The 25987-nt window shown below is 46.0% G+C and overlaps 1 protein-coding gene and 1 pseudogene across 1 annotated transcript in view; one reads left to right on the forward strand and one right to left on the reverse strand.

Annotated features, from left to right (window-relative positions):
* Positions 1–25987, reverse strand: part of LOC141171890 (uncharacterized) — an 853981-nt pseudogene that overhangs the window by 363676 nt on the left and 464318 nt on the right.
* The window catches only part of LOC141171871 (uncharacterized), a 120462-nt gene continuing 107921 nt past the window's right edge, over positions 13447–25987 (forward strand). The window contains exon 1 of the mRNA XM_073655502.1: positions 13447–13539. Coding sequence (XP_073511603.1) covers positions 13514–13539 — 26 coding nt within the window. The 5' untranslated portion in view covers positions 13447–13513. The remainder of the gene's footprint in view (positions 13540–25987) is intronic.

Below are 25987 nucleotides of genomic sequence, written 5' to 3' on the forward strand. Positions count from 1 at the left end.
CTGATGGAGCTGTATGGCGGCTTGTTTTTTGCGGGACGAGATTACGTTTTCAGCGGTATCATTTTTATTTATATGCGTCTTTTTGATCGCGTGTTATTCCACTTTTTGTTTGGCGGTATGGTGATAAAGCATTGTTTTTTGCTTCGTTTTTTTTTTTTTTTTACCGTGTTCACTGAAGGGGTTAACTAGTGGGACAGTTTTATAGGTCAGGTTGTTCCGGACGCGGCGATACCAAATATGTGTACTTTTATTGTTTTTTTTTTATTTTTTTTTATAATAATATTTATTGATGGGTACATTATATTTTTATTTTTGGTGTATTATTTTTTTTATTTTTTTATAATATTTTTGCACTTTTTTTTTTTTCCACTTTCACACAGTTTATACACTTTATTACTTTGTCCCACTCTGGGACTTTCACTTTTTTTTTTCTGATCGCCTGCATGGCACAGGAATGGAGCACCATCCCTATGCCATGAAGGCTGTCAGAAGTGCACAGTGTGAAGATTGCTTGGAGATGCACTGCGCATGTCCAAGCAATCTTCCTGCTCTCTGGTGACCCGGATGTTGTCGTGACGACATCGGGTCGTCATGGCAACACCCGGGAAGCCTTTGCAGACTGCGCTGGAAGCCGGAAGAGGAGGTGAGTATCGCCGATCACCTCCCCTTGCCCCCGCAATGCCGCAATCGACTTCGATCGACTTCGATCGCAGCATCGCGGGGGTTAATGTGCTGGGAGCAGTGCAGGACCGCTCCCTGCACATAGTACCGGGTGTCAGCTGTGACAATCAGCTGACACCCGGCGGCGATCGCGCCCGCACAGCCTGTGTGCGCGCGCGATCGCGATGACGTACTAATACGGGTCTGGGTCTTAAGTCCCAGGGCACAGACGCGTATTAGTACGTCAGATGTTATTAAGGGGTTAAAGAAACTAGCACTGACAGTGATAATACAGGCTACAGTAAACAGGAATAAATGAGGTAAAGATCACAGCCACAGGCTCTATTCTATACAGAATGCATCAACCTGAGTACAGTGCAAGAGGCATTAACTAAATGGTGTATCTCAGAGCACAATACACTTCACTTTCCAGTATTTCACACAAAACATGTAAATGTATTTGCTCTTACCGGAATCATCTGACAAGGGAAAAGTTGTAGAGAGTGTAGAGCCAGTCACACGTCTTATCTGCTTCCCTGAAAGCCACTGAAAACTGATTTCAGGAACTCTTTCTCCCTGGGGAAGGAGGGGGGCGGTCCCTCAGCACACATTATTCTTAAAGGGGACAGACTCTTGTGACTATAAGAGTATTACTAGATGATGTACAGCTTCTAAACAACATAAACAGACAACTGGTGACCTCTACAGGTCGCAACTAGAATAACTATGAACATTCCCTTAGCTGTTCATTAGTAGACAGAACACTCCCCGCTTGGCATCAATGGATGCCATTATTTGACTCTTTCGGGGAAAGCAGCAACATGAGTTCGGTAACTGGCCTGAGGAACAGTTTGTTCTCTCCAAGCTTACCCACTCTAACCTCCACTTTGCATACTTTCCCATCCTTGCTGGGAAAGGATTTGGTGACTAGGCCGAGTGGCCACTCGTTTCGATGCGATTGACTGACTGTTTTTCACGTGTACAACATCGCCGGGTTTGATGTTAGGATGGTCTTTCTGCCACTTTGTCCTGGTTTGTAGAGTGGAGAGATACTGTTTTCTCAATCTGTCCCAAAAGGCATTAGACATGCTTTGTACTTGCCTCCATTGTCTTCTGTAGAGGTCTTTGTCGTTGAACTCTCCAAGTGGAGCACTTGGGACACAGGTTTTCTGTGTGAGCAATACTGCAGGAGTAAGGACTATCGGGTCTCCGGAATCGCTGGAAAGTGCTGTCAGCGGCCTGGCATTTATGATAGCTGAGACCTCAGCCAAGATTGTAATCAAACTCTCATGTGTGAGTCTAGTGTTCGCTTGCAAGAAGATAGTCTAGTATTTTGTGTGCTATCCCTATCATCCTTTCCCAGGCACCTCCCATGTGCGAAGAATGTGGTAGGTTGAAAGTCCAAGTGCATCCTTGCTCACCTAAGTACCTTTCTACATTAGTAACATCTAGATTGGAAGGGATTTGGAGTGCTCTGGCTGCTCCAACGAAGTTTGTGCCTCTGTCAGAGCGAATATGCTTCACAGGGCCTCTGATCGCGATGAAGCGTCGAATTGCATTTATGAAGCTCGATGTGTCCATAGATTCGATTACTTCAGTATGGACAGCTCTGATGGACAGACATGTGAATAGAACTGCCCAACACTTTGCTTTGGCATGGACTTTCCTAGTGCATCGTGTAGCCACGGACCAAGGGCCGAACACGTCTAGTCTGACGTTGGTGAAGGGGGTTTAGTACTAAGTCTGTCGGGTGGAAGATTGGCCATCTTCTGCTTTTGAAACATGCCACAAAGCTTACGGAACGTAACACAGTTAAAGATGAGTTTGTTTACTCTTCCCTTCGCTCCAATTATCCATAGTCCGGTATGTAGGTTCCCTTCGGTAAACAAATGTCCTTGGTGTCTCACTAGGACATGATGATGTTGTATGAGAAGGGTTGTGACATGATGACGTCCCGGAACTATTACCGGGTGTTTCTCTGAAACTTCTACCTTGGCTTCTTGAAGGCGGCCACCTATTCTCAACAGTCTGCTTTGGTCGACTATCGGGTCGAGCTTCTTCAGCACGCTGTCTCTAAAAACAGGTTGTCCCTTGTTGAGGTTGTCTATTTCTTTGTCGTAGACTTCCCTTTGTACTACACGAAGTATCGTAATCTTGGCCTTTTCTAGGTTGGGGGCAGTGTACGCATGTTTGCAGTGATGCCAACCTTTACAAGGTCTCTGACTCGTAGGTATTGCAGACTTGTAGGACTGAGCCACGTGAAGTAGGCAAGCGATGGCTCGAACGAGTGACTTCCAGGTTGAGAATCTGCTGAACCAATGAGATTCAAGGCGATGACCTGAAAGCACTGTATGTAGGGCAGACACTTGAGGACGAAGCTCTTTGTCAGCATCCGGATCCACTAGTTCGAATGTATCAGGCTTGCTGCTATGGGGCATCGAATAGTACAAGGAGGAAGGGCCTGTGAACCACGTAGTGTCCTTAAGATGACTGGGTGCGATGGATCTAGTCGCATAGTCTGCAGGATTGTGGTGAGTAGACATGTAGTGCCACTGATTAGGGCAAGTGGATCTTCTTATCCTCAGTACCCGATTGCTAACGTAGACGTAGAAGCATCGCGTCTCGTTGCAGATGTATCCCAGTACCACCTTGCTATCCATGTAGGATTTAGCATTTTTGATCTGCAGATTCAACCCATCCAAGATAAGTTTGGCCAACTCAACTGCAAGGACGGCAGCACAGAATCCCAGTCTGGGTATCGTGTGTTCACGGACTGGCGCCAGCTTTGTCCGACTCATGACGAACCCGATATGGCTTTGTTCGTTCACGTCTGTGGTCTTGAGATACGCTACTGCTGCGATCGCTTTGACTGATGCGTCACAGAAGATACAAAGTCTTTGAGTCTTGACTTCTGTGGGTGGCACGAGAGCATAGGGCCGTTTCACACGAATGTCGGTCAAGGCTTCAAGAGACTTCCTCCACTTTGTACACAAGTCTGCCTTTTCTGATGGGAGTGGATCGTCCCAATCAAACTTCCCTTTGGTGAAGTCTCTCAGCATCATTTTGCCTTGGATAGGACTGGAGTTACGAACCCCAAGGGGTCGTACAGGCTATTCACAAAGAAAAGAACTCCTCTGCGCGTGAAGGGTTTCTCATCTTTGTTGATCTGAAAGGCAAAGGCATCCGTCTTCAAATCCCAAAGCAATCCTAGGCTACGCTGTATGGGAAGGGAGTCAATGCTTAGGTCTAAGTCCTTCAGATCACTGGAATATTCTTGAGAAGGAAAGGCTTCCATCAATTCTCTGCTGTTGGAGGCGATCTGTTAGACAGAGCGAGCATTTCTTGAGCCCTCTTCAGGAGGCTGATTGCAACCTCGTTTGTTGGTGTGGACTCCAGACAGTCGTCAACATAGAAGTCCTTTTCTACGAAGGATCTGACATCTGATCCGTACCTTTCTGCGCCCTCTTTGGCAGAATTTCGGAGGCATTAGATAGCGACTGCTGGGGAGGAACTGTTCCCGAAGATGTGGACCCTCATCCGGTACTCTGTGATGTCCTTATTGGGGTCGTTATCGCGGTACCAGAAGAACTTCAAGTAGTTTCTGTGGTCCTCCTTGACGAGGAAACAGTGGAACATCTTTTGTATGTCAACCATAAATGCCACCGTATCTCTGCAGAAACAGAGTAGCACCTCTAGGAGCCTATTGTTGAGGTCTGGGCCTGACAGTAGGACATCTTTCAACGAGACGTCTTCGCATTTTGCGCTTGAGTCGAATACCACTCTTATCTGACCTTGCTTCTTAGGATGGTACACTCCGAAGATGGGTAAGTACCAACACTCCTCTGAATGCCGAAGTGCAGGTGCAATCTCTGCGTGGTTGTTCTGGAATATCTTCCCCATGAAGGTAAAGAAATGTTCCTTCGTCTCAGGTGACTTCCGAAGCTTGTGTCCAAGGGAGATGAATCGACTGTAAGCCAGTTCTCCGTTGTTGGGTAGACGTCTTCTCCGGGGTCGGAATGGTAGAGGTGTGACCCAACTGTTTGATTTGTCTTTGACTATCTCTCGATCCATGACGTCCAAGAACATCCTGTCTTCTATGGACACCGCTGTCTTGTTGTCTTCCTTTGTCCTGCGGAAAACTGCACATCCTATGTGGTCTTGTTCACCTTCACAGGCGTGGTCTTCGTTGGAAGGAGATGAGAAAGGGCAAGGCAGGTGAGTGCTGCTCGGTAGCTCCTTTACCAGCAGACTATTTGGACATGGCTGGAAGAGAGATGGACGTCCATTTTCTAGCGCGCTGGGGAGCATACTGTTGACTGAGGTCGGCTTTTGTGCTCCTCCTAGACAGACGTCTCCTATTATGAACCAACCAAGGTCAAGCCTCTGTGCATACGAAGCGTTCTGGAAGCCATTGATAGACTCTCTAGACTTGTGGACTCTTAGTATATCTCTTCCCAAGAGTAAAGCTATTTGAGCTTCTGGGTCCAACTCGGGTATCAGGTGAGCTATACACTTCAGATGGGGGTGATGTATCACCACCTCTGGTGAAGGTATCTCAGACCTGTTGTCGGGAATTTGGTTGCATTCCAGGATGGTCGGTAGCGATAGGCAGGTCTGGCCATCTATGCACTCTACTTTGTATCCGGTAGCTTTCCTCCCCGCCATCTCAATGGTACCTAAAAACATGTTTTCAGGGAGTAGGGAGAACCGGGGCCTACAACGCTGAAGTTGTCAAAGAAGATGGACTTGGCTAAAGACCTGTTACTTTGGTCATCCAGGATCGCGTATGTCTTGATCTCTTTGTCCCTGTGGCCTGCTGGGTGCGTTTGTCAGTGTTGTTCTGTCTCCCATCGTGCTCCTCTGGCTGCGAGAGTACTCGAGGGGGTGGTCCAGGGTGCAAGGCTGTATTGTGATTCGTGCTGCTGCATGCTGCACATTTCACGCTAGCTTCACAGTTCCTGGCAAGGTGAGAGGTTGTGGCACAACATTTGAAGCAGATGTTATTTTCCTTAAGGAACCCTTTGCGCTCCTCTAAAGACTTATCCCTGAAGGCTCTGCATTTTTGGAGAGGATTTGGTTTCCTGTGTAGAGGACACTGCTTACTGACATCTTGAGGTTTATTCTCTTCTGGAGGGGACCTATTCGCCTTGTGAGGAGGACCTGTGGAAGTAATGTTAGTTTTGTGGACTGCCACTGGTGTTCTACTAGCTTTGACACCGGGGGCAGTGGGACATGACAAAGTGAAGTCGAAGCTAGGGTCGTTTCTGATTTTAGCTTGTTGGGCGACAAAATCGACAAACACTGTAAAAGGGGGGAACGGTACATTATGAGTCTGTTTATAACGTGAACCATATGTGACCCACTTATCTTGTAGGTTGTCAGGAAGTTTTTGAACAATCGAATTGACACCCCTGGCGGTGTCCAGGAATGCCAATCCAGGTAAATCTCCTTCCGCCTGAGCCACCTGTAGTTCCGCTAACAAATCACTTAGTTCCCTGAGCTTTTGGTAACCCTTAGACACTATTTTGGGAAAATCATCAATTCTCTTATATAAAGCATTTTCTATTGCTTCTATTGACCCATAACACTCATCAAGTCTTTCCCACACCTTGCGTAGACCTGTGTGTGGATGCTTTATATTAATGTCTCTGATTCTTTTGGCGTGTTCAGCGGACTCGCTTCCATGCCACTTTACTAGTAGGTCTAACTCCTCGCTGCAAGAAAGTTCCAAACCTCTGATGGCATTCTGGAATGAGGCTCGCCATGACCTATAGTTCTAAGCTCGATCGGTGAACTTTACAAGTCCCTGTTTAATCAGCTCCCGGCGAGCAAGGAGTTTTACAAAGTCCATGGTGGCTTGTTTATCGCTGATACGAGCTGGTGTGTTATAGTCACGTCTAGTGTGTGGTGTATCACCATACCTGTCGGACGTTTCTGGCTTCGGATAGTCTGTCTGATACCTCTCTGGAGAGGAAGGTGTCTCTTTGAGGCGGGACGGGGACTGTACCTTCTGCTCGGCGGAACTGTGGCTGTGGCCGACATCGCCGTGCTGGACGTCTTCTCGTTTGTAGTAGCGAAGTTCGGGGTTGGATCGTTGGTAATCGGCGTAGGCTGGTCGATGTAATGCGTGAGGGCTGTCATCTCTTCCATGATGTCGGTTGACGTACTCTGAGACGCGCTGTACTAGATCCCGCTGATCTAGATCTGGTCCCAGAACATTGCTGTTTCTCATAATCAGGATACTCCACTGCTCCCAAGTACTCTGCCTTGGCTATTGCGGCCGCTGCCTCTCTGTTGGTGGCAAGTCTTTCCAGAGACACTTGCAGACGCGCACTCTCTGCTTGTAGAAGAGCCGTTTTTGATTCTTGATCTACTTGTCTCAACTTTAATTGCATCTCTTGCGCGGCGAAGGATGATCTCGCTTTGGCCGCCTCGGCTTCGGTGCGAGCGACTGCAGAAAGCTCTGCTAATGATGACTTGCTAGAGCCTGCTCGTGACCTCGTTTTGAGTGAGGTCTTCGAGACATTAGCGCTTCCAGACATTGCGCGCTTAGCTGTAGACTGCTGAATACTTTGGCGGTAATGGCATCTTGCTTGCTGGGGTGGGGCTGGACTCTTGTTCTCTGTGGCTGTATGGCGGCTGCTGTAATGCCCGTATGCGGTGCAGCGTGGACATTAGCGGTCCCATACAGTCCACATATGATGCTGGGGGGATTTAGCATACAGCTTAACCCTCATTCATTCTCAATTAAATAGACTGTAGCGTTCTGTAATCTTGATTTAATGGTGATGTTATGAACTTGATAGTGTGGTAAAAACTATAACACAATACAAAATGATGACAGTCAGTACTGGGTACATTAAAGAAACTAGCACTGACGTAGTGATAATACAGGTTACAGTAAACAGGAATAAATGAGGTAAAGATCACAGCCACAGGCTCTATTCTATACAGAATGCATCAACCTGAGTACAGTGCAAGAGGCATTAACCAAATGGTGTATCTCAGAGCACAATACACTTCACTTTACAGTATTTCACACCAAACATGTGATTGTATTTGCTCTTACCGGAATCATCTGACAAGGGAAAAGTTGTAGAGAGTGTAGAGCCAGTCACACTCTTATCTGCTTCCCTGAAAGCCTGAAAGTTTTCCCGGAAAACTGATTATAGGAACTCTTTCTCCCTGAGGAAGGAGGGGGGCAGTCCCTCAGCACACATTATTCTTAAAGGGGACACACTCTTGTGACTATATAAGGCTGTGTGCACACGATGCGTTTTTGGTGCGTTTTTTGGTGTGGATTTGCAGCGCAGAAACGCTCCAGAAACGCATTGCATACCTTATCCATGACTTCCTATGACATACTGCAAGTTCTGTGCACATGGTCAGGATTTTTTCTGCGCAGATTTTACTCGCAGAAAATATCCTGACATGACCAATTCTTGTGCATTTCTGCATGCAGATTTGCCTATACAATGCATTGGAAAAACGCATGGCAAAAACGCATGTGAAAACTGCATGCGTTTTTCTGCCAAGGAGATGAAGAAATGCTCAGGAAAATTTCTGCTTCATTTCTACATCGTGAGCACTAAGCCTAAGGCTATGTGACCACGTTGCGGACCTGAAGCATATTTTTTACGCTTCTCCCTGGCGGGAAAATTGCATGCGGATATTACATGCGGTTTTCCCGCCAGGTAGAAGCGTTTGTGAGGCGTCTTTGCATGCATTTCCGCATGCGGGTTATCAAGCACTTCTCCAAGCATCACTTGGAAAAGTGCTTGACAACTTGTTCAGAATGGTAAAAAATAAAAAAATAAACTTTATACTCACCTTCTGATGCATTCTCTGCCCCGTCCGGAGGCTTGAGCGGCTCACGCTGTTGTGTGCAGGACCTGCGGTGACGTCATTGAGTCATGTGGTGGGTCACATGACTCAATGACGTGGCAGGTCCTTCAGACAACAGCGCGACGGAGGGAAAACATCAGAAGATAAGTATAAACTTTATTTTATTCTTTTTTTTACAGGTTCTTTGGTACCCAGGTCTGGAGGAGAGTCTCCTCTCCTCCAGACTTGGGTACCATCCGCACATTGATTCCGCTGCGCTTCCGCAAAATTAATGAACATGCTGCGGATTTTTGACTGCAGCATATACGCTGCGGAAAAATCCGCAGCATGGGCATTGACATTGCGGAATGCCATTGGGGACCATGGGGTGTGGATATACATGCGTTTTTCAAGCGTTTACGCTGCGGAAATTCCGCAGCATATACGCTTGAAAAACGCTACGTGGGGACACAGCCTTAGGCTATGTGCCCACCATGCAGAAATGCTGCATATTTTTTCCGCTTCTCCCTGGCAGGAAAAACGCATGCGGTTTTTACATGCGTTTTTCCTGCCAGGTTGAAGCGTTTTCTCAAGCGTTTTTGCATGCATTTCTGCATGCAGGTTATCAAGTGCTTTTCCAAGCAATTTTAGCATGACTTGGAAAAGTGCTTGACAACTTGTTCACACTATATAAATCAATGCAACCGGCATGGATTTACAGTAGTGTGACCAAGTTAGTTAAAAAAAAAAGAATAAGAATGGTAAATAATAAAGATTATACTTACTTTCTGATGTCCTCCCGGTGTTTTCGCTGCTCCGTCCGGTGTCTTGGGCAGCTCGCGGTGTTGCGAAGGACCTGCGGTGACGTCATTGAGTCATGTGACGGGTCATGGCAGGTCCTTCACAACACCGCGACCCATACAGCAGACCAGACGGAGGAGAGAAAACACCGGGAGGACATCAGAAGGTGAGTATAATATTTATTTTAAATTCTTTTTTTTTACAGGTTCTATGGTACCCAGGTCTGGATGAGAGTCTCCTCTTCTCCAGACCTGGGTACCATCCGCACATTGAACCGTGTGATATCTGCATCTGCAGTGATGCGGATGTCACGCGGTTCAATGCAAGTCAATGGCGGCGATTACGCTGCGGATCCCCAAAATTAATGGACATGCTGCGGATTTTTGAGCGCAGCACAAACGCTGCGGAAAAATCCGCAGCATGGGCATTGACATTGCGGCTTGTCATTGGGGACCATGGGGGACGAATTACCTATCATTTTTTAAGCGTTTTCGCTGCGGAAATTCAGCGGCAGAAACGCTTGAAAAACGCATAGTGGGCACACAGCCTCAGAGTATTACTAGATGATGTGCAGCTTCTAAACAACGTAAACAGACAACTGGTGACCTCTACAGGTCGCAACTAGAATAACTCTATGAACATTCCCTTAGCTGCTCATGAGTAGACAGAACAGATAGGACTTTACGGATCTCAGCTTCAACCTCCAAGGATATCACAGAAACCACAATGCCCTCAGGGAGAATGGAGGTTTTGGGGGAGAAAGAGAACTAAAACTGCTTGGATCCTGGCCTGAAAGTGATAGAGAAATTGAATCTAGAGAAAAATAAGGGCCCTCTGGCCTGTCTAGGAGTTAGCCATTTAGCTGATTCAATATACGCTAAATTCTTCTGGTCAGTGACCACAGTGATTGGATGGACTTTTCCCTCCAGAAAATGTCTTCAAACCTTAAAGGCTGATTTAACAGTGAGTAACTCACAATTCCCAACCACAAAATTTATTTCAGCAGATGTAAATTTCTTGATAAAAAAGCAAATGGCCACAAATTGGTCAGAGTCTTGGAACATTGACATAAAACGGCCCCTACCCCGACCTCCGAAACATCCACCTCCACAATGAATGGTTCTTGGAGATCGGGTTGGATTAGAACAGGAGCAGACATAAAACACTCCTTCAATTTTTCAAAAGCCCCAAGAGCATCTGGTGACCAAACCTTGAGATCTGCCCCCTTATGTGTGAAGTCAGTAATCTGAGAAAAAAACCTAAAGAATTTACTATAATAGTTGGCGAATCCTACAAAACGTTGCAACACTTTCAGGTCACTAGGTTGGACCCAATTTATTATGGCTTTCACCTTCCCAGGATCCATCGTAAACCCATCAGCCGATAAAATTACCCCCGGGAATGAAACTTCCTGAACAGAAAAAAAAACATTTCTCAATTGTAACAAAGAAAGAATTCTCCCTCAACCTTTCTAATACAACACGGACATGTTCCTGGTGAGAATCCAAATCAGGAGAAAATTCTATATCATCAAGATAAATCACAAGAAATCTCCCGAAGTAATCAGAGAAATATCATTCAGAAAGTCGTGAAATCCTGTTGGTGCATTGGAGAATCCAAAGGGCAGGAGAAGATTATCGAATAAAACCTCGTACACGCACGGCTCCGCTCCGTACGCCTCGTACACGCGCGGCTCCGCTCCGTACGCCTCGTACACGCGCGGCTCCGTACCCCTCGTACACGCGCGGCTCTGCTCCGTACACCTCGTACCCACGCGACTCCGCTCCATACACCTCGTACACACGAAGCTCCGCACACCTCGTACACACGAAGCTAAGCACACCTCGTACACACACGACTCTGCTCCGTACACCTCGTACACACACGGCTCCGCTCCATACACCTCGTACACACACACACGGCTCCGCTCCATACAAATCGTACACACACGGCTCCGTACACCTCGTACACACACGGCTACGCTCCGTACACCTCGTACACACGAAGCTCCGCACACCTCGTACACACACGGCTCTGCTCCGTACACCTCGTACACACATGGCTCAGCTCCATACAAATCGTACACACACATGGCTCCGCACACCTCGCACACACGTGGCTCTGCTCCGCACACCTCGCACACACGCGGCTCTGCTCCGTACACCTCGTACACACGGCTCCGCTCCGTACGCCTCGTACACGCGCGCTCCGCTCCGTACGCCTCGTGCTCCGCTCCGTACACCTCGTACACGCGCGGCTCCGCTCCGTACCCCTCGTACACGCGTGGCTCTGCTCCGTACACCTCGTACCCACGCGACTCCGCTCCGCACACCTCGTACACGCGTGGCTCCGCTCCATACACCTCGTACAAAAGAAGCTCCGTACACCTCGTACACACGAAGCTAAGCACACCTCGTACATACACGACTCAGCTCCGTACACCTCGTACACACACGGCTCCGCTCCACACACCTCGTACACACACGGCTCCGCTCCATACAAATCGTACACACACGGCTCCGTACACCTCGTACACACACGGCTACGCTCCGTACACCTCGTACACACGAAGCTCTGCACACTTCGTACACACACGGCTCTGCTCCGTACACCTCGTACACACGCGCTCCGCTCCGTACACCTCGTACACGCGCGCCTCTGCTCCGTACACCTCGTACACACAGGGCTCTGCTCCGTACACCTTGTACACGCGCGGCTTCACTCCGTACACCTCGTACACGCGCGGCTTCACTCCGTACACCTCGTACACGTGCGGCTCCGCTCCGTACACCTCGTACACACGGCTCTGCTCCGTACACCTCGTACACACGCGGCTCCGCTCCGTACGCCTCGTACACGCGCGGCTCTGCTCCGTACACCTCGTACACGCGCGGCTCCGCTCCGTACACCTCGTACACACGGCTCTGCTCCGTACACCTCGTACACACGCGGCTCCGCTCCGTACGCCTCGTACACGCGCGGCTCCGCTCCGTACGCCTCGTACACGCGCGGCTCTGCTCCGTACACCTCGTACACGCGCGGCTCTGCTCCGTACACCTCGTACACGCGCGGCTCTGCTCCGTACAACTCGTACACAAGAGGCTCTGCTCCGTACACCTCGTACACGCGCGGCTCCGCTCCTTACACCTCGTACACGCGCGGCTCCGCTCCGTACACCTCGTACACGCGCGGCTCTGCTCCGTACACCTCGTACACGCGCGGCTCTGCTCCGTACACCTCGTACACGCGCGGCTCTGCTCCGTACACCTCGTACACGCGCGGCTCTGCTCCGTACACCTCGTACACGCGCGGCTCTGCTCCTTACACCTCGTACACGCGCGGCTCCGCTCCGTACACCTCGTACACGCGGCTCCGCTCCGTACGCCTCGTACACACGCGGCTCCGCTCCGTACGCCTCGTACACGCGCGGCTCTGCTCCGTACACCTCGTACACACGCGGCTCTGCTCCGTACACCTCGTACACAAGTGGCTCTGCTCCGTACACCTCGTACACGCGCGGCTCCGCTCCGTACACCTCGTACACGCGGCTCCGCTCCGTACAACTCGTACACAAGTGGCTCTGCTCCGTACACCTCGTACACGCGCGGCTCCGCTCCGTACACGCGCGGCTCTGCTCCGTACAACTCGTACACAAGCGGCTCTGCTCCGTACACCTCGTACACGCGCGGCTCTGCTCCTTACACCTCGTACACGCGCGGCTCTGCTCCGTACACCTCGTACACGCGCGGCTCTGCTCCATACACCTCGTACACGCGCGGCTCTGCTCCATACACCTCGTACACGCACGGCTCTGCTCCATACACCTCGTACACGCGCGGTTCTGCTCCGTACACCTCGTACACGCGCGGTTCTGCTCCGTACACCTCGTACACGCGCGGCTCCGCTCCGTACACCTCGTACACACGCGGCTCCGCTCCGTACACCTCGTACACGCGCGGCTCCGCTCCGTACGCCTCGTACACGCGCGGCTCTGCTCCGTACGCCTCGTACACGCGCGGCTCTGCTCCGTACACCTCGTACACACGCGGCTCTGCTACATCCACACTGTAAACCCCTCCTGACCCCACACATAAACTTCAGCTCATCCAGCACCATGACAACCAGCACAGCAGAGTCCTGCATCCACTGAGGCCCCTGATCATGTGACCCCTGACTCCTCCCCTCCTGTGACCTCATCACAGGTCCTGTGCGCACACAACAGCCATATATGTGGTGGCGGCTCTGCAGGTGGAGGTATGTGGAGACCCCATTACTGGGCGCAGGGGGCATTAACCCCTTTAGCACGGAGGCTCTTTGGGGTCTTGTGTTGCCCCTTTATAAGAATCATAAGGTTTCTGTTCTGTTTCCTGTAATAGATACATACGACCCAACTATGGAGACAGGAAGGGAGGAAACGTATTGTTCTCAGAGTACAGGACCCCCACAGTGTAATGTCCCCCATTATGCCCCTTATGCAGGATGTATGATGCCCCCCACACAGTGTAATGCCCCCATTATGCCCCTCATGCAGGATGTATGATGCCCCCACAGTGTAATGCCCCCATAGTACCGCCATCCCCCCACACAGTACAATCAGAGGCATAACTAGGGTCTGATGGGACCCGTTGCGAGATTTCGACCACCCCCCATCCTGATATATACAGTGGGTACGGAAAGTATTCAGAACCCTGTAAATTTTTCACTCTTTGTTTCATTGCAGCCATTTGGTAAATTCTAAAAAGTTCATTTTTTTCTCATTAAAGTACACTGTGCACCCCATCTTCACTGAAAAAAAAACAGAAATGTAGAAATTTTTGCAAATTTATTAAAAAAGAAAAACTGAAATATCACATGGTCATAAGTATTCAGACCCTTTGCTCAGACACTCATATTTAAGTCACATGCTGTCCATTTCCTTGTGATCCTCCTTGAGATGGTTCTACTCCTTCACTGGAGTCCAGCTGTGTTTAATTAATCTGATAGGATTTGATTTGGAAAGGCACACACCTGTCTATATGAGACCTCACAGCACACAGTGCATGCCAGACCAAATGAGAATCATGAGCACAAAGGAACTGCCCAAGGCGCTCAGAGACAGAATTGTGGCAAGGCACAGATCTGGCCAAGGTTACAAAAGAATTTCTGCATTACTCAAGATTCCTAAGAGCACAGTGGCCTCCATAATCATTAAATGGAAGAAGTTTGGGACCACCAGAAGTCTTCCTAGACCTGGCCATCCAGCCAAACTGAACAATCGTGGCAGAAGAGCCTTGGTGACAGAGGTAAAGAAGAACCCCAAAATCACTGTGGCTGAGCTCCAGAGATGCAGTAGGCAGATGGGAGAAAGTTCCACAAAGTCAACTATCACTGCAGCCCTCCACCAGTCGGGTCTTTATGGTAGAGTGGCCCGATGGGAGCCTCTCCTCGGTACAAGACATATGAAAGCCCGCATAGAGTTTGCTCAAAAACACATGAAGGACTCCCAGACTATGAGAAATAAGATTCTCTGGTCTGATGAAGATAGAACTTTTTGGTGATAATTCCAAGCTGTATGTGTGGAGAAAACCAGGCACTGCTCATCACCTGCCCAATACAATCCCAACAGTGAAACATGGTGGTGGCAGCATCATGCTATGGGGGTGTTTTTAAGCTGCAGGGACAGGACGACTGGTTGCAATTGAAAGAAACATGAATGCAGCCAAGTACAGAGATATTCTGGATGAAAACCTCTTCTAGAGTGCTCTGGACCTCAGACTTTGCCGAAGGTTCACCTTCCAACAAGACAATGACCCTAAGCACACAGCTAAAATAACAAAGGAGTGGCTTCAGAACAACTCTGTGACCATTCTTGACTGGCCCAGCCAGAGCCCTGACCTAAACCCAATTGAGCATCTCTGGAGAAACCTGAAAATGGCTGTCCGCCAACGTTCACCATCCAACCTGACGGAACTGGAGAGGATCTGCAAGGAAGAATGGCTGAGGATCCCCAAATCCAGGTGTGAGAAACTTGTATCATTCCCAAGAAGACTCATGGCTGTACTAGCTCAAAAGGGTGTTTCTACTCAATACTGAGCAAAGGGTCTGAATACTTATGACCATGTGATATTTCAGGTTTTCTGTTTTAATAAATTAGCAAAAATGTCTACATTTCTGTTTTTTTCAGTGAAGATGGGGTGTAGAGTGGACTTCAATGAGAAAAAAAATTAACTTTGTAGAATTTACCAAATGGCTGCAATGAAATAAAGAGTGAAAAATGTACTGTTATACCAATTAAATATGTGAATAGAGTTGTTATAGACCCAGTCTGCGTACGGGCACTCTGACCTCTCTATGCACCAGATTAGATGTATGTTATGTATTTATGTTTTGAAAAATCAGATAAAAATTATGTTGGAAAAAAAAAAGAGTCAAAAATTTAACCTCCGAGGGTGGTTTGCACGTTAATGACCAGGCCAATTTTTACAATTCTGACTTTCACTTTATGAGGTAATTACTCTGGAACGCTTCAACGGATCCCCCTGATTTTTTTCGTGACATATTGTACTTCATGATTTTGGTAAAATTTCTTCGATATCACTTGCGTTTATTTGTGAAAAAAATGGAAATTTGGCGAAAATTTTGGAAATTTTGCAATTTTCAAAATTTTAATTTTTATGCCCTAAAATCAGAGAGATATGTCACACAAAATACTTAATAAATAACATTTCCCACATGTCTACTTTACATCAGCACAATTTTGGAACCCAATTTTTTTTTTGTTATGGAGCTATAAGGGTTAAAAGTTGACCAGCGATTTCTCATTTTTCCAACAAAATTTACAAAACCATTTTTTTAGGGACCACATCACATTTGAAGTCACTGAGAGGTCTTTATGACAGAAAATACCCAAAAGTGACACCATTCTAAAATCTGCACCCCTCAAGGAGCTCAAAACCACATTCAAGAACTTTATTAACCATTCAGGTGTTTCACAGTAATTTTTGGAATGTGGAAGAAAAAAATGAACATTTAACTTTTTTCACAAAAATGTTACTTTAGACCCAATTTTTTTTATTTTCACGGGGGTAACAAGAAAAAATGGACCCCAAAATTTGTTGTGCAATTTACCCTGGGCACGCAGATACCCCATATGTGGGGAAAAAACACTGTTTGGGTGCACGGCATAGCTCGGAACGTAAGGAGCGCCATTTGACTTTTTGATTGTAAAATTTGCTTGAATAATTAGCGGACGCCATGTTGCGTTTGGAGAGCCCCTGATGTGCCTAAACATTGGAGCTCCCCCACAAGTGACCCCATTTTGGAAACTAGACCCCCCAAGGCACCTATCTAGATGCATAGTGAGCACTTGGAACCCCCAGGTGCTTCACAAATTGATTCGTAAAAGTGAAAAAAAAAACACTTCTTCATTTTTACGAATCAATTTGTGAAGCACCTGGGGGTTCCAAGTGCTCACTATGCATCTAGATAGGTGCCTTGGGGGGTCTAGTTTCCAAAATGGGGTCACTTGTGGGGGAGCTCCAATGTTTGGGCGCACAGGGACTCTCCAAATGCAACATGGTGTCCGCTAACAAATTGAATGGAAAATCGGCTCAAATTGTTAGCGGACACCATGTTGTATTTGGAGAGTCCCTGTGTGCCCAAACATTGGAGCTCCCCCACAAGTGACCCCATTTTGGAAACTAGACCCCCCAAGGCACCTATCTAGATGCATAATGAGCACTTGGAACCCCCAGGTGCTTCACAAATTGATTCGTAAAAATGAAAAAGTGTTTTTTTTTTCACTTTTTCGAATCAATTTGTGAAGCACCTGGGGGTTCCAAGTGCTCATTATGCATCTAGATAGGTGCCTTGGGTGGTCTAGTTTCCAAAATGGGGTCACTTGTGGGGGAGCTCCAAAGTTTAGGCACGCAGGGGCTCTCCAAATGCAACATGGCGTCTAACAATTTGAGCCGATTTTCCATTCAATTTGTTAGCGGACACCATGTCGCGTTTGGAGAGCCCCTGATGTGCCTAAACAGTGAAGCTCCCCCACAAGTGACCCCATTTTGGAAACTATACCCCTCAAGGATTTTATTAAGGTGTATAGTGAACATTTTGAACCCAGAGGTACGACACAGAATTTGATAACATTAAGTCATCATATTGAATAAGTTGTCATTAGTCTTGAGCGCAAGTGCTCGCTACTTGAGTTTGCATTGGGTACTCAGGTATGCACCATGTACTGCGTGTGCTCGAGTGACATGCTCGAGTCCCCGCCCGGATGTTTCACGGTTATTAGACACCCAAAAAAAACTATGCGGGGATCGCTCGTGCATGGCAGGCAATCCCCGCAAAGTTTTTTGGGCCGTGAAGCATATGGGGCGGAGACTCGAGGATGTCACTCAAATACCCACGATACTCAATGCATACCAGAACACCCGATGCAAACTCAAGTAGCGAGCACTTGCGCTCAACACTAGTCACCATATCGTCATCTTTTTTTCTTACTTTTGAAAAAAATCACAACCCTAACCCCAACCGTAACCCCAACCCCAGCCCTAACCGTAGCACAACCCTAACCCTAGCACAACCCTAACCTGAGAGTTTATTTTTTACGCCGTTCCTCATGCAGTATAAGTGATTAGACGACATTATTCTTCGGGTCGGTGAGACTACAGCGATACCAGAATCATATGGGGTTTTTATGACTGACAGCTGTCACACACTAAAAGTTTTTGCATCGCCATATTTTGAGAGCTATAATTTTTCCAGATTTTGGCAGACAGTCATTTGATGGCTTATTTTTTTGCGGGATGAGTTGACGTTGTTATTGGTGCCATTTTCAGGCACGTGACATTTTTTGATCGCTTTCTATTCCGATTTTTGGGAGACAGAATAAAAAAAAACAACAATTCAGGAATTGTTTTTGTTTTTTTTATTCTGTTCCGCATGTGGTAAAATTGATAAGGCAGCTTTATTCTTCGGGTCAGTACGTTTACAGCGGTACCACATTTATATCGTATTTCTATGTTTTGCACTTTTACATAATAAAAGCAATTTTATAGAAAAAATTATTTTTTAGCATAGCTTTATTCTGAGAGCTATAACTTTTTTATTTTTCGGCTGATGGAGCTGTATGGTGGCTTGTTTTTTTTCGGGACGAGATGACGTTTTCAGCAGTACCATTTTTATTTATATGCGTCTTTTTGATCACGTGTTATTCCATTTTTTTGGGGGCGGTATGGTGATGAAGCATTGTTTTTTGCTTCGTTTTTTTTTTTTTTTACCCTGTTCACTGAAGGGGTTAACTAGTGGGACAGTTTTATAGGTCAGGTTGTTCCGGACGCGGCGATACCAAATATGTGTACTTTTAGGGTATGTGCACACGATGCAGAAATGAAGCAGAAAATTTCTGCATCATTTCTGCATCTCCCTGGCAGAAAAAACGCATGCAGATTGTGCATGCGTTTTTCCTGCAGAATACATGCGGATCCACATGCAGATTCACATGCGTTTCCGCATGCAGATTGACAAGCGCTTTCCAGGCGATTTTAGCATCACCTGGAAAGTGCTTGACAACTAGGTCACACTATATAAATCCATGCAAACAGCATGGATTTATATAGTGTGACCCGAGAGAGTGTATATACTTACCTCCGATGGCCCGCGCTGTCCTGCTCACTCCGTTCTCCCGGCTGCCGGCAACTTTGAATTGAAAGACCTGCCGACGTCAGCGTCACGTGACCCGTCACATGACTCTGACGTCACCGCAGGTCCTACAACTCACTGCAAGTGCCGGGAACCAAGCAGGAGCGGTGCGCGGGCCGACAGAAGGTAAGAATACATTTATTTTTTATTTTATTCTTTTTTTTTTAATGGTACCTGGGTGTGGATGAGACTCTCCTCTCCTCCACACCCGGGTACCATCCGCATATTAGAACGCGCCAATAACGCAAGTACAAATGCTGTCTTGCGGAATTGGCGCGTTCTAATGCAAGTCAATGGCGGCGAAATCGCCGCGTTTCCGCAAAATTAATTGACATGCTGCGGATTTTTGACCGCAGCGTTAACGCTGCGGAAAAATCCATATCATGGGCACAGCACATGCGGATTTCCATTGGGGAACATTGCTTCCCTTCTACCATGCGTTTTTCATGCGTTTCCGCGGCGTTTACGCAACTGCAAAAACGCCGCGGAAACGCATGAAATACGCATCGTGTGAACTCAGCCTTATTGTTTTTTTTGTTTTTTTTATAATAATATTTATTGATGGGTACATTATATTTTTATTTTTGGTGGATTATTTATATATTTTTTTTTTTTTATATTTTTACAATTATTTTTTTATTTTTCACTTTCTGATAGTTTTTATACTTCATTACTTTGTCCCACTATGGGACTTTCACTTTTTTTTTTCTGATCGCCTGCATGGCACAGGAATGCAGCACCATCCCTGTGCCATGCAGGCTGTCAGCGCTGGACAGGGAGAAGATTGTTTGGAGATGCACTGCGCATGTCCAAAAAATCTTCCTGATGTCTGGTGACCCGGATGTTGTCATGACGACATCGGGTCGTCATGGCAACATCCTGGAAGCCACGGCAGACAGCGCTGGAAGCCGAAAGAGGAGGTGAGTATCTGCGATCACCTCCCCTTGCCACCGCAATCCTGCGATCGACTTCGGGGGTTAATGTGCTGGGAGCGGTGCGTGACCACTCCCTGCACATAGTACAGGGTGTCAGCTGTGACAATCAGCTGACACCCGGCGGCGATCGCGCCCGCACAGCCTGTGTGCGCGCAAGATCGCCATGACGTACTAATACGGGGTCTGAATACTTTCCGTACCCCCTGTATATGTATGTCCCTTATCCTGGGCCTCAACCTAGTATATGTCCCCTGTTCTGCCTCTGTTCTTTAGTGTATAGAAAAAAAATAAACCATTACACTAACCAGGGGCGAACATAGAAGTGATGGGGCCCCATAACAGAAGTATATTGCACAGCCCATAGTCATCCATGTAGTATAATGCACAGCCCATAGTCCATACATGTAATATAATGCACAGCCCATAGTCATCCATGTAGTATAATGCACAGCCCATAGTCCATACATGTAGTATAATGCACAGCCCATGTCATCCATGTAGTATAATGCACAGCCCATACTCATACATGTAGTATAATGCACAGCCCACACTCATCCATGTAGTATAATGCACAGCCCATAGTCCGTACATGTAGTATAATGCACAGCCCATAGTCTGTACATGTAGTATAATGCACAGCCCATAGTCATCCATGTAGTATAATGCACAGCCCATAGTCCATACATGTAGTATAATGCACAGCCCACAGTCATCCATGTAGTATAATACACAGCCCACACTCTTACATGTAGTATAATGCACAGCACATAGTCATACATGTAGTATAATGCATCGCCCATAGTCCATACATGTAGTATAATGCACAGCCCATAGTCCATCCATGTAGTATAATGCACAGCCCACAGTCATCCATGTACTATAATGCACAGCCCATAGTCATACATGTAGTATAATGCACAGCCCACACTCTTACATGTAGTATAATGCACAGCCCACACTCTTACATGTAGTATAATGCACAGCCCATACTCATACATGTAGTATAATGCACAACTCATACTCATCCATGTAGTATAATGCACAGCCCACACTCTTACATGTAGTATAATGCACAGCCCACACTCTTACATGTAGTATAATGCACAGCCCATAGTCATACATGAAGTATAATACACAGCCCATAGTCCGTACATGTAGTATAATGCACAGCCCATAGTCCATACATGTAGTATAATGCACAGCCCACACTCTTACATGTAGTATAATGCACAGCCCACACTCTTACATGTAGTATAATGCACATCCCACACTCTTACATGTAGTATAATACACAGCCCATAGTCCGTACATGTAGTATAATGCACAGCCCACACTCTTACATGCAGTATAATGCACAACCCACACTCTTACATATAGTATAATGCACAGCCCACACTCTTACATATAGTATAATGCACAGCCCACACTCTTACATATAGTATAATGCACAGCCCACACTCTTACATGTAGTATAATGCACAGCCCACACTCTTACATGTAGTATAATGCACAGCCCACACTCTTACATGTAGTATAATACACAGCCCATAGTCCGTACATGTAGTATAATGCACAGCCCATAGTCCGTACATGTAGTATAATGCACAGCCCACACTCTTACATATAGTATAATGCACAGCCCACACTCTTACATGTAGTATAATGCACAGCCCACACTCTTACATGTAGCATAATGCACAGCCCACACTCTTACATGTAGTATAATGCACAGCCCACACTCTTACATGTAATATAATGCACAGCCCACAGTCATCCATGTAGTATAATGCACAGCCCACAGTCATCCATGTAGTATAATGCACAGCCCACACTCTTACATGTAGTATAATGCACAGCCCACACTCTTACATGTAGTATAATGCACAGCCCATACTCATACATGTAGTATAATGCACAGCCCACACTCTTACATGTAGTATAATGCACAGCCCATAGTCCATACATGTAGTATAATGCACAGCCCATAGTCATCCATGTAGTATAATGCACAGCCCATAGTCCATACATGTAGTATAATGCACAGCCCATAGTCATCCATGTAGTATAATGCACAGCCCACAGTCATCCATGTAGTATAATGCACAGCCCATACTCATACATGTAGTATAATGCACAGCCCATAGTCCATACATGTAGTATAATGCACAGCCCATAGTCATCCATGTAGTATAATGCACAGCCCATAGTCCATACATGTAGTATAATGCACAGCCCATAGTCATCCATGTAGTATAATGCACAGCCCACAGTCATCCATGTAGTATAATACACAGCCCACACTCTTACATGTAGTATAATGCACAGCCCATAGTCCGTACATGTAGTATAATGCACAGCACATAGTCCATCCATGTAGTATAATGCACAGCCCACAGTCATCCATGTAGTATAATGCACAGCCCATAGTCATACATGTAGTTTAATGCACAGCCCACACTCTTACATGTAGTATAATGCATCGCCCATAGTCCGTACATGTAGTATAATGCACAGCCTATAGTCCATCCATGTAGTATAATGCACAGCCCACAGTCATCCATGTAGTATAATGCACAGCCCATAGTCTTACATGTAGTATAATGCACAGCCCATAGTCCATACATGTAGCATAATGCACAGCCCATAGTCATACATGTAGTATAATGCACAGCCCATAGTCATCCATGTAGTATAATGCACAGCCCACACTCTTACATGTAGTATAATGCACAGCCCACACTCTTACATGTAGTATAATGCACAGCCCACACTCTTACATGTAGTATAATACACAGCCCATAGTCCGTACATGTAGTATAATGCACAGCCCACACTCTTACATGTAGTATAATACACAGCCCATAGTCCGTACATGTAGTATAATGCACAGCCCATAGTCCGTACATGTAGTATAATGCACAGCCCATACTCTTACATGTAGTATAATGCACAGCCCATACTCTTACATGTAGTATAATGCACAGCCCACACTCTTACATGTAGTATAATGCACATCCCACACTCTTACATGTAGTATAATACACAGCCCACACTCTTACATGTAGTGTAATGCACAGCCCACACTCTTACATGTAGTATAATGCACAGCCCATAGTCATACATATAGTATAATGCACAGCCCATACTCTTACATGTAGTATAATGCACAGCCCATACTCTTACATGTAGTATAATGCACAGCCCACACTCTTACATGTAGTATAATGCACAGCCCACACTCTTACATGTAGTATAATGCACAGCCCATAGTCATCCATGTAGTATAATGCACAGCCCATAGTCATACATGTAGTATAATGCACAGCCCATAGTCATACATATAGTATAATGCACATCCCACACTCTTACATGTAGTATAATGCACAGCCCATACTCTTACATGTAGTATAATGCACAGCCCACACTCATACATGTAGTATAATACACAGTCCACACTCTTACATGTAGTATAATGCACAGCCCATACTCTTACATGTAGTATAATGCACAGCCCATAGTCATACATGTAGTTTAATGCACAGCCCACACTCTTACATGTAGTATAATGCATCGCCCATAGTCCGTACATGTAGTATAATGCACAGCCTATAGTCCATCCATGTAGTATAATGCACAGCCCACAGTCATCCATGTAGTATAATGCACAGCCCATAGTCTTACATGTAGTATAATGCACAGCCCATAGTCCATACATGTAGCATAATGCACAGCCCATAGTCATACATGTAGTATAATGCACAGCCCATAGTCATCCATGTAGTATAATGCACAGCCCACACTCTTACATGTAGTATAATGCACAGCCCACACTCTTACATGTAGTATAATGCACAGCCCACACTCTTACATGTAGTATAATACACAGCCCATAGTCCGTACATGTAGTATAATGCACAGCCCACACTCTTACATGTAGTATAATACACAGCCCATAGTCCGTACATGTAGTATAATGCACAGCCCATAGTCCGTACATGTAGTATAATGCACAGCCCATACTCTTACATGTAGTATAATGCACAGCCCATACTCTTACATGTAGTATAATGCACAGCCCACACTCTTACATGTAGTATAATGCACATCCCACACTCTTACATGTAGTATAATACACAGCCCACACTCTTACATGTAGTGTAATGCACAGCCCACACTCTTACATGTAGTATAATGCACAGCCCATAGTCATACATATAGTATAATGCACAGCCCATACTCTTACATGTAGTATAATGCACAGCCCATACTCTTACATGTAGTATAATGCACAGCCCACACTCTTACATGTAGTATAATGCACAGCCCACACTCTTACATGTAGTATAATGCACAGCCCATAGTCATCCATGTAGTATAATGCACAGCCCATAGTCATCCATGTAGTATAATGCACAGCCCATAGTCATACATGTAGTATAATGCACAGCCCATAGTCATACATATAGTATAATGCACATCCCACACTCTTACATGTAGTATAATGCACAGCCCATACTCTTACATGTAGTATAATGCACAGCCCACACTCTTACATGTAGTATAATGCACAGCCCACACTCTTACATGTAGTATAATGCACAGCCCATAGTCATCCATGTAGTATAATGCACAGCCCATAGTCATACATATAGTATAATGCACATCCCACACTCTTACATGTAGTATAATGCACAGCCCATACTCTTGCATGTAGTATAATGCACAGCCCACACTCTTACATGTAGTATAATGCACAGCCCACACTCTTACATGTAGTATAATGCACAGCCCATAGTCATCCATGTAGTATAATGCACAGCCCATAGTCATCCATGTAGTATAATGCTCAGCCCATAGTCATACATACAGTATAATGCACATCCCACACTCTTACATGTAGTATAATGCACAGCCCATACTCTTACATGTAGTATAATGCACAGCCCACACTCTTACATGTAGTATAATGCACAGCCCACACTCTTACATGTAGTATAATGCACAGCCCATAGTCATCCATGTAGTATAATGCACAGCCCATAGTCATCCATGTAGTATAATGCACAGCCCATAGTCATCCATGTAGTATAATGCACAGCCCATAGTCATACATGTAGTATAATGCACAGCCCATAGTCATACATATAGTATAATGCACATCCCACACTCTTACATGTAGTATAATGCACAGCCCATATTCTTACATGTAGTATAATGCACAGCCCACACTCTTACATGTAGTATAATGCACAGCCCATAGTCATCCATGTAGTATAATGCACAGCCCATAGTCATACATATAGTATAATGCACAGCCCACACTCATACATATAGTATAATGCACATCCCACACTCTTACATGTAGTATAATGCACAGCCCATACTCTTACATGTAGTATAATGCACAGCCCATACTCTTACATGTAGTATAATGCACAGCCCACACTCTTACATGTAGTATAATGCACAGCCCACACTTTTACATGTAGTATAATGCACAGCCCATAGTCATACATGTAGTATAATACACAGCCCATAGTCCATACATGTAGTATAATGCACAGCCCATAGTCCATACATGTAGTATAATGCACAGCCCATACTCATACATGTAGTATAATGCACAGCCCATACTCTTACATGTAGTATATTGTACAGCCCATAGTCCATACATGTAGTATAATGCACAGCCCATAGTCCATACATGTAGTATAATGCACAGTCCATACTCATACATGTAGTATAATGCACAGCCCATACTCTTACATGTTGTATAATGTACAGCCCATAGTCCATACATGTAGTATAATGCACAGCCCATACTCATACATGTAGTATAATGCACAGCCCACACTCTTACATGTAGTATAATGCACAGTCCATAGTCATACATTTAGTATAATGCACATCCCACACTCTTACATGTAGTATAATGCACAGCCCACACTCTTACATGTAGTATAATGCACAGCCCACACTCTTACATGTAGTATAATGCACAGCCCACACTCTTACATGTAGTATAATGCACAGCCCACACTCTTACATGTAGTATAATGCACAGCCCACACTCTTACATG

Source organism: Phyllobates terribilis, unplaced genomic scaffold (assembly GCF_046119375.1).
Source record: "Phyllobates terribilis strain yellow unplaced genomic scaffold, ASM4611937v1 Scaffold_12__6_contigs__length_324123572, whole genome shotgun sequence".
Taxonomy (NCBI): Eukaryota; Metazoa; Chordata; class Amphibia; order Anura; family Dendrobatidae; genus Phyllobates; species Phyllobates terribilis.